The sequence below is a fragment of the Juglans regia genome, chromosome 6 (genome assembly GCF_001411555.2).
Source record: "Juglans regia cultivar Chandler chromosome 6, Walnut 2.0, whole genome shotgun sequence".
Lineage (NCBI taxonomy): Eukaryota > Viridiplantae > Streptophyta > Magnoliopsida > Fagales > Juglandaceae > Juglans > Juglans regia.
In genome coordinates, this window is record NC_049906.1 from 28,215,777 (window position 1) to 28,226,602 (window position 10,826).

Genomic DNA, 10,826 nt, shown 5'->3' on the forward strand with positions numbered 1-10,826 from the left:
CACAAATAAATAGATGTACAAGAGACTAAGTATAGATCGTTGTACATATGGTAAGTAGACTAATTTATGAATAGTAGTGAATAGTAGTGAATAGTAGTGAGATGAGTTGAGATCATTTACGAACCCAAACGGGCATCAGACTTCCAGATCTGGTGGAGAATGACTATGATGATCCAAAGGTAAACTTGGAGTTAGAGCTTCAACTTGGTATCAAGCATACATTTCAAACATTAATTAGCTTGTAAGGTTTTTACTCTGTTCATTTACTTATAGCCATTAGTTTGTTTCTTGGATGATGAATTTGAATTCAAGTGTTGTGCTGCCCTGAAAGTTTTCTTTTATATCCTTATTACAGCAATTATATGCTAAAAACATTTAGCTGAAAAATCAAAAAACACCTATTCTCATTCCATTAAAAAATTCCCCATTAAGTTGAAGAGCAACATATACTACAAAAACAAATAAGTATTCGTCAATATGCATGCATAATACATATTTGTCGTAATGTCTCTGTATTTTGTGTTGTTTTCTAAATTCATCATCCAACACCAGCCTCGTATAGTACTAACCCTCTGTATTTTGTGTTTATATCAATTTTGTATACCAACAATCTTTATGATTTATTAGAAATTGAAATTGTTAAGAGTTCAGTTAATACCCAAATGAAGGGAAGAGAAGCATGGGTAATAGATGTTGAAGGACCACACTATTTTGGGGAGGTAAGTGGAATTATATTGTATCCTATTCTGTTATTTTAAGAACATGGTATGTCTAGGTGTTTTATTTATGATGCTGAGATAACTTGTAACAGCTCAAATCATGTATGTTAAGAAAATAAGGTGGAATTGGTTAATGATTTTTGGATTAGAAGGAGATCCGGATATCATATATGGTTGGGGTACGCCGATGTAGCATCTTTTGGGCTAAAGGTTTTAGACAATAAGCCAATGTGGTATACAAGCATGAAAGGAGACCAAGTAAAAAACAAAAAAATGGATGAAACCGATCTTCCATGAAGTCCTCAACAAATGAATTAATGATAGCCCAAGTCCCCCCTCTGTTGCTACTATTTCTTTTGGTTGGAATATCTTCATCTATCTTCAACTTTGAATGACCATGGAATCCAATTGGAGTAGAGCTTTGACTTGGAATCAAACACAATCCATTATTTGCGAGGGATGAATGATTTGTACATTTAAAAGAGCTGAATCTTAAGACCACTCCACTACTGCCACTGTCATCCATCTCTCTATCTTTTTATGTCCCTCTCTGTGGTTATTTATACAGGTGAGCAATTTGGAGTTAGCCTTCAATCTTGCTAAAAGTGAGGAATCTTCCTGTTACCAATTAGCTTGTAAGCTTTTCACTTTGTTCGTTTACTTATAACCATTAGTTTGTTTCTTGGATTATGAATTTAAGTGTTGTGCTGCCCTGAAAATTTTCTTATTACAACAAGCATCTGCTAAAAACGCTCATCGACACCTATTTAATATCTCATTTTCAGTTTAGATAGATCGAAACACAGATAAAATACTTCAGAATTATGAGTGAGATCCATGAGATTAGAGGCAGTTTGGGAATAGGGATGAATTTTTCTTGGGTTCATCTCTTCTGAAATCAACATTATTACTCCACATTAAAGGGAGCGTTGTTCTCATGGAATGATATGCATAATGCATATTTCTCGTAATGTCATTTATTTTGTGTTGTTTTCTACATAAATGCACCTAGACTCCTTTAAACACTCTATATAGTACTATATGATAGACAGTCAGAACAAGGGCTTCTTATGTCTTTTTGAGAAAGTTCTTTTTCAATACCTAAACGTGTTTATATCTTCTTCAAGCACAAACTTAGCATGTTTGACAAGCCAACTTGCACCCATTAACATGAATCTAAACTGAAGTCCTTATGCGTAAAAACAACTATCGAGACCGCATATTGATCCACTAGGTCCCGTTTGGATGTTGAGCTTTTCTATATCTTTAATAAATCTTGCAACAAGTAACATACGTGTTTACTCACATTTCTATAGACATAAAACCATAGGGCAGTGCTCTATCGATCAACGAAAACATCAGTCCATTCACAGGTAAATTAAGGGTACAAGAAAGAAAGAAAGAAAGAAATATTCATCTTATCAAAAATAGTATAATAGCTAATATGTGAGAATTTTCAGAGACTCCAAACTCAAATATCATGTGAAGGTTTCTACTTTGGAAAACAATTTGAAAATTTTAGATCTGATTAAATTCCTGCATTGAGAACTAATTAGTTTATTAAATTGAAAGATGTGTCATCTCAAAGTACTAGCATTCGACTCATCAAATTTGATGAAAAGTACATGTTTTTCATAAATATAAAACCTTCCTATCTATAATCCTACATTGGATTAGCTATTAGATTCATCAAAATAATAATATAATATTATTTTTTTAATAATAATATTTTTAATTTTTTCTTTTATATCTTGCAATTTCACTAGCCATATGTTAAGTAATAATTTAATTTGATACTTAAATTATTGTTTTTCAATTAATTTTTTTCATCAACCTAATTAGCTTAAATTATTATTTCTCAATTAATTTTTTTTTTCTCAACTTAATCATCCGGAGGCGAAAGAGGGCATTGAAATTTTTAGTTTTAAAAAAGAAACATGAATTAAATCATAAGGAAACAGCTCTTTGGGCAGTATATTTGCTTTCATAAGGAAATGTGTGATACCCCATATGATATGAATAAGGGTAGGTGGTGTATGGGATCCCACATTGCTTGGGAAGGAGAAGTTCTTACTCTTTATAAGGTTCCAATGGGGCTCTAATTGTATCATTGACTAGTCCTTTTAGAGTATAGGCCATGTGGTTTGGGCCTTCCATTGGGACGTTACAAATGGTATCAGAGCCTATCCCAACCAGAAATGTGGGACTTGAGCTGTGCCACCTACAATGGACAGGCCTGACGAGGACGTCGGGAATTTAAGGGGGGTAGATTGTGATACCCCATATGATATGAATAAGGGTAGGTGGTGTATGGGATCCCACATTGCTTGGGAAGGAGAAGTTCTTACTCTTTATAAGGTTCCAATGGGGCTCTAATTGTATCATTGACTAGTCCTTTTAGAGTATAGGCCATGTGGTTTGGGCCTTCCATTGGGACGTTACAAAATGATCATTAGCATATTAATTAGCATTAGAGTCATATGTGTTACGTTGAAAGTTGGTATATAAATTCATCATTAATTTATTGTCCTTTTGTTTGAATTAGTAGAAAACGACCATACCTTCATGGCATGCATCAATGACTTTCCCACCTATTTTCTCAGTCCTAAATTAATGCCCCGTAATTTCCTCGTCCTTTTAGTCAAATTTATTATCATTGATTATATAAAATATAAAATAATATATATTATCAATTAATAATAAATTATAAATCATGTAATAATTTATGTCATTATATATAAATAGTTAATATATGATACATTCATAAATATTCTACTATTTACCCTTAATTAAAATAATTAGGTCATTTTTTTAAATGCTTAAGTTGCAAGCAAGCATGAATAATTTATGTACAATGAAATTATTTGATATTCATTGACAATATATAAAATGTATGACATTATTAATAATTATGTATACTAAAGAGTAAAGTCTAAGTTAGTAAGTAGCAACTATCAACATTATAAATATAATTATAGTAAAATATTTTTTAATGAGTTAGTTACATAATCCATATTAATAATTCACTTAACTTTAATTTAGTAATTTAAATTATTTTTTTATTTTATTTGGAAAAAAAATAATGAAAAAATAATAAAATGATTAGGTCGGATCGACCAGACTGGATCGGGCCAATAGCTATCGGTCTGGTTCCTATAGATGTTCAGTCCGGTCCGGTCTGAAAAAACGGATGGACCAAAAATTATTAGACCGGCTGGGGCCATGCGCTGCATGGCATGCCTCACGGTATGCCACTAACCTCGTTGGCATGCGGCAGGATGGTGGGCATGGGCGTGCGCGCACGCGCTGGCTAGGCTGGCCGTGAGGCGGTCTAAGGAAATGAATTAATTAGCATTAGAGTCGTATGTGTTACGTTGGAAGTTGGTAGATAAATTCATTATTAATTTCTTGCCCTTTTGTTTGAATTAGTAGAAGACGACCATACCTTCATGGCATGCATCATTGACTTTCCCATCGCCTTCGACCTCGGTCATAAGTTTTAAAAATAGTGAATATTATAAAAATAAATATATTATATTTAATTAATGAAACATCTTATATTATTCTCGGGAATTGGACTAGTACTTTCGCATAAATCAGAGATCAGAGGTTCCAAATATTTACAAGGCAGGTGCATGAAAGAGTACTGCATGTTTTTGTAAAGGCGGGACAGGGGAGCTCATGTGGGGACTCGAACAACCCACATACGCAGTCTCTGAACAACCATTACTATCAATAGTACATCCCCACTTCTCACCTTTCTTTGACCCACTTCTCTATAATCACACCTCTCTCGTGAACATTAGAAGACGACTTCTTCCATGGTCTTACAAGGAGCTGAGTATTCATGATACATATTTGAGTATTCATCGATAATTAATCAGCTGAGTATTCATAATATTTAACTCATCTTAAATTACTGAATATTCATAATATTCATTAGTGCATTAGTGCATTAGTGCCCTGTTTTTTATTTTACACTGGTGGAAAAGTCATCGTCAATTGTATGTTTAATAGAAGTGATGGACCTACACGGCTGAAGATATTACTTGGAATGAGAGGCCGGCATGTGATTGTGCATTAGTGCCCTTACCATGTGACCTGATCAACAAAGGAATCCAACAACAACAAAAAGTAGATGAAGGGCTAATTATATATTTCTTTGTTTGTTTTTAATGTTACTTTACAGCCTACCAAACTTGACTTCAAAATTCGTTTTGAATTTTCTACAACTGTAATGAATTTTTGAATTTTCTATATCTGTAATGAATCTTGCAACAAGTAATGTACATGTTTACTCACCTTTCTATAGACATAAAACCTCAGGGCAGTGCTCTATCGATCAACAAAAACAACAGTCCATTCACAGGTAATTAAGAGTACAAGAAAGAAAGCATTCATCTTGTCAAAAATATTATATTGGCTAATATGTGAGAATTTTCAGAGACTCCAAACTCAAATATATATGTGAAGGTTTCTACGTACTTTGGAAAACAATTTGAAAATTTTAATTCTGATTAAATTCCTGCATTGAGAACTAATTAGTTTAGTAAATTGAAAGATTTGTCATCTCAGAGCACTAGCATTGGACTCATCAAATTTGATAAAAAGTACACGTTTTTCATAAATGTAAAATCTTCCTATCCATAATCCTTTATTGAATTAGTCATTGGATTCATCAAAATAATAATATAATATTACTTTTTAATAATAATTTTTTTAATGTTTTCTTTCATATCTTGCAATTTCACTAACCATATGTTAAGTAATAATTTAATTTGATACTTAAATTATGGTTTCACAATTTATTTTTTTTCCTCAACTTAATCATCTGGAGGCGAAAGAGGCATTGAAATTTTCAGTTTAAAAAACAAAACATGAATTAAATCATAATTTGGCTTTTGTGGCTTCAGCCAATCAATTCTCATATTTCGTTCCAAGCCACAACAACCCAATTGAGTCAGATAGACATCTATAGCAGAAGACACCAAATTTCTATACAGTTCAAACGGTTTTGTGTTTCAAACTAATTTCTTTCTATTTGAACAGTTTTTTGGAGCGAAAATCAAATTTAGTCACAAAAAACATTTTGAGAAAGTCTTCTTGAGATAACTTAGAAATGAAATTTTTTCGTTTCAAAAAATGAGATTTTTTGGGTCGAAATGATTGACTCCAAAAAACTATTTCTCTTGTAGTGATAATAGGCTAAAATTGAGTTAACTTTATTCTTTATAAAAATCAATTTATATAATATGTACAAATATGTAAAATGATAGATGGGTGAGGTATATATATATTCCTAAAAATAGAGCCACAAGTTGGTATTTTATGTGACAACATATTATTACAAATAATTTAACATCTAAATTTATTTTATTTTTATTGGTAAGTCAACTAGCGTGGTCGACGTTGTTGCCTACCCACTTCTCTATAATTATTTATTTGCGATGCCTATTGATCTATAATTGGACCTCCTTCCTCCTGGCCCCTTCATCATCATCTCCTTCCGCTTGGTCTACCTTTCGATTAGGAGCTTCTTCCTCTTCTTCTTCATCATCTCCTTCCGCATGGCCATTCAATTGGGAGGTTCTTCCTCTTCTTCATCATCATCTTCTTCCATCCATATATGGAATCATGATGTATTCTTGAGCTTTAGAGGTAAAGATGTTCGCCAAAAGTTTATTTCACATCTATACCAAGCTTTACGTCAAAATGGAATCAACACTTACAAGGATAATGTCGACCTTGAGAGAGGAGAGCCAATTTCGTCTGAACTTTTTAAAGCTATTGTAGAGTCAAGGATTGCGATCATTGTATTTTCTGAAAACTATGCAGAATCCAAATGGTGTTTAGACGAGTTATTGAAGATTCTTGAGTGCAAAAAATTATTCAAACAAATTGTTTTACCCGTATTCTATGAGGTAAAACCATCAGACATACGAGAGCAAAAAGGAAGCTTTGGGGAAGCATTCACTAAACTTGGAAAGAAAATCAAGGATGCAGACATAAAGCAGCTGGAGTCTTGGAAGGAAGCTTTAGAAGAAGTAGCCGAATTGTCGGGGCTTGAATATACAGCGATCGGCCTGTAAGCTTTGCCTATATATATGTTCTTTGCATGTGTATGTGTGAGCATATATATATATGTATGATGCTATTGAGATATTAGGGGATTTAATATATATTACCACTACCAAGTTAGTTTCACATACAGTTTATTGGAGAAATAGAAGAACATGAGATAAATAAAAATACATGATATATTTTCTTTCTAGCAAAAGCAAAGGAATAGAGGAATATATATGGAATTTCGTCCATCAAATAACTGATCAATGATCGGATTGTTAGAAAATTTAGATAATTTAAAAAAAAAAAGGGGGTGGGAATTGTTTATTATTTGTGTTATAGCTATAGAAAGAATAAGATTTGGAGTACTGATGACTAAAAAAATGTTTTTAGTTTCATTTTGTTTCTACATATATTTAAAGACTCATACATACTCTTAAATGAATATAAGTCTGAATGGAACAAAAAAAGAGTTTAAAAATTTTATTAATACATACAAAAGAATGAAAAAGTAAGTCTACCCTTTGACAAATGCATAATCTAATATTGAAACACTCAGATTAAGGAAGGAGAAAGGCTACCCTTTCACATAGTAATCTAATGCTGTCACTTAGTAGCAGAGAAATTTAAAAAAAAAAAAAAAAAGCAGAAACAAGATATAATTTCATACATGTCATGTACCTATGAAAAAAGTCTGACTCTTTAAAACTTTCTTCTCTTTTTTATTGATAGGGATGATGAGTCAGAATTTATCGAAAGCATCATTCAGTGGGTCAACTCAAGAATACTAAACCAAACACCTCTATATGTTGCCACGTATCCAATTGAAATAGAGTCTCGTATACGAGACATATATCAGCATTTAAGTCTTGAAAGGAATGATATCAGACGCATGGTGGGGATTTTTGGAGTTGGTGGAATTGGAAAGACAACTTTTGCAAAAGATATTTATAACAGGATATCAGATCAATTTGTTGGAAGTTGTTTCTTGTGTAATATTAAAGAAAGATCAAAAAGAGAAGGTCTGATTGAGCTGCAAAAAATACTTCTTTCTGAGATCCTAGGGAAAAAATTGGATATTTATGATGCTGATAGAGGAGTCAATGTGATTCGAGAAAGATTTCGCTCTAAAAGGGTTCTACTAGTTCTTGATGATGTGGATGAGTTAGACCAACTAAAAAAATTAGCTGGAGATCGCGCTTGGTTTGGTTTAGGAAGTAGAATCATCGTAACAACAAGAGATCAGCAAGTACTAAAATTCTTTGAAGATGATGATTCAAAATACGAGTTGAAGCTCTGGGATGACAATGAAGCTCTTCAGCTCTTCAGCTTACACGCTTTCAAGAAAGACGAACCACTTGATGAGTATGTGGAACTCTCTAAACGAGTAATAAAATATGCTCAAGGTCTTCCACTAGCTTTAACAGTGCTAGGATCAGATCTAAAAGACCAAAGTAGGCATCAATGGAAAGGTGCATTGGATAAGTATGAAAGCATTCCCCACAGAGATATTCAGGGTGTACTTCAAATAAGTTATGATGGTTTGGACGATAATGAGAAGGAAATGTTCCTTGATATTGCCTTCTTCTTTAACGGAGAATATTTGGTTGACATCAAGAAAATATTTGACAATTATAATTTTTTTCCAGATGATGGTATTGATAGGCTTATAAAAAAGTGTCTTATTACTATTGAAAGTGGATGTGTTTGGATGCATGACTTGCTACAAGATATGGGTCGAGAAATTGTTCGACGAGAATCACCCCTTCAACCTGGTGAACGTAGTAGACTCTGGTTTCACGAGGATATCCGTGGAGTGTTGGAAGAAAGCATGGTAAGAGTAAAAACAACTTGAGTATAATTTAGATTTATTTCCGTTTTTAAAAGTGAAATCCAACGGAAAATTCTAGCCTTATAAATTAATATACATATATATAAATGAAATATGTAAACATATATATACATATTCTGTAAATCAAAAGGGTAGTTCTACGGCCCCCACTCGTTCCCCCCGCTGTAAATTCCTGCTTGACGTGGTATTCTATGTGACAGCTACGTGTTTATTTTAATTTTTAAAAAAAAAATCAAAAAGAAAAGGAGATCATGTTCCCAGGTTTCCTCCCATTTTTTCCTATTCTTTTGGCGTGAAAATTAGAAATTTACACGAAAATCATAGCAGAATCACCTCCTTTTAATACCATGACGCTCAACTTTTGATTGGAAAGACCAAGACATAAAGGTAAGGACTTGGAGATATACAAGAAGACAAAGGAAAGGGAAAGGACGGCTCTGTTTTCGGTTTTTGCTTGAAGAAGACGAACGACCACAGACTGGGCATCGTCGGTTTTCAATTTTTGCTTGAGAAGATGAATGACCACAACTTTATTCATCAACGATGGATTTTACAAGGTATCAATTTTTGCTTGAAGAAGCAGATCTAGTTTTTGGTTCCCTATTGAAAAAGATGAACGACCACAGAACTTTACTTTATTCAACAAGAGAGGAAATCGAAAGTGTTATTTGGTTTTTAATTTCTTAACTTATTCCATGTATAGCCACGTCAAGCAGGAGCTGGGAGCGGGATGTTGGCGAGGTGGGGGTAGCTTTTTCCAAATCAAAATGAATTTGTAGTTATATATAATAGATCGTTTTGTTTAATTAAGATTAGTCAATAAAAGTATCATTTATCATTTCTAATATCCTAACAATTCAGTAATGAGAAAAATATACTAGTTATTTTTAGAAAATTGATGCTTAACTTTATGCAGTAATTTTGGTAACAATTTTGTGCATTCACTTACATACCAGGGCACGAACAAAGTTGCAGGCATGATAATTGAAATGCCCAAAGGCGAGGATGCGATAAGTTTGAATTCTGTAGCATTTTCACAGATGAAAAGACTTAGAGTGCTTATCGTTCGTAATGCTAGTTTTACAAGTGGACCTAATTATCTCTCCAACGAGTTAAGAGTACTTGATTGGTTTGAATATCCGCTACAATCTTTGCCACCCAATTTCCATGGAAAAAAACTCATTATCTTTCGAATGAGTGGACATAGCTTGATCAAGGAGTTAAGCTTCATCAAGTGCTCCATCAAGTTTAAGGTACGTACAATTTTCACAGAAATAAACTCATTATCTTTAACATGCGTGGTAGTTTCGTCAAGGAGTTAAGCTTTATCAAATCTAAGGTGCCTGCAATTATCATCTTCAATAACTTTGTTTCTATAATCTATGTGCTAAACTCCTTTCCATTTGTTTTTTTCTTTTTTTAACAGGATATGACAATTATGCATTTCCATGATTGTGATTTCTTAACAAAAGTTCCAGATCTTTCAAGCGTCCCAAATTTGAAGGATTTAGAAGTTGACAGGTGTACACGTCTAGTTGAGGTGCATGATTCTGTTGGATCCCTAGAGAATCTTTCTTACTTGTCGTTTTTCGATTGCTCTAACCTCAGAATTTTTCCAAGAAGCCTCAAGTTGAGATCTTTAAATTTACTTGATCTTGGATGTTGCTCAAGCCTTCGTTGCTTTCCTGAAATTATGTGTGAAATGAAATCTTTATATGCTTTATATATACGGGGCAGTGCAGTGGAAGAACTACCTTTGTCCATTGGAAATCTCACTGGACTTGAGTTTTTATATTTAAATAACTGCAAAAACCTTATGCGTCTCCCAATTAATATCATTCCTCTGTTGCAACATTTAAGAGAGTTTGGGATTAGTGGTTGTGCAAATCTGCTAAAGAAGATGGGGGATGATCAACAATCCATTCTAGCTATTGAGTCTCCAACAATGGAAGACAATACAACATTGAGTGAAGAACAACTCCAGGAAATATTGGCACCTCCAACAAATTCAAGCAATGGAAGTAGTGAATTACAAGTGTTGCATTGTCGGAATTCTTTCCAGTCAGAATTAGATTTCTTTCCAATATCAAGTATTTTTACCGAGTCTTTCTCCAATTTCTCAGCCACTTTGACTGATTTAAATTTATCGGGAAGTCAAATTGTTAGCCTTCCCACGAGCATAAAAGAATTTG

The 10,826-nt window shown here is 33.3% G+C and overlaps 1 protein-coding gene across 1 annotated transcript; it reads left to right on the forward strand.

Moving 5' to 3' along the window:
- The first annotated feature begins 6,286 nt into the window (after positions 1 to 6,286).
- LOC109005100 (disease resistance protein RPV1-like) lies at positions 6,287 to 10,287 on the forward strand. The gene is made up of 5 exons (XM_035690743.1): positions 6,287 to 6,804; positions 7,515 to 8,616; positions 9,591 to 9,887; positions 10,061 to 10,174; positions 10,243 to 10,287. Exons 1-5 carry the CDS (start codon positions 6,287 to 6,289, stop codon positions 10,285 to 10,287), a joined length of 2,076 nt encoding a protein of 691 aa, XP_035546636.1.
- Positions 10,288 to 10,826: the final 539 nt, after the last annotated feature.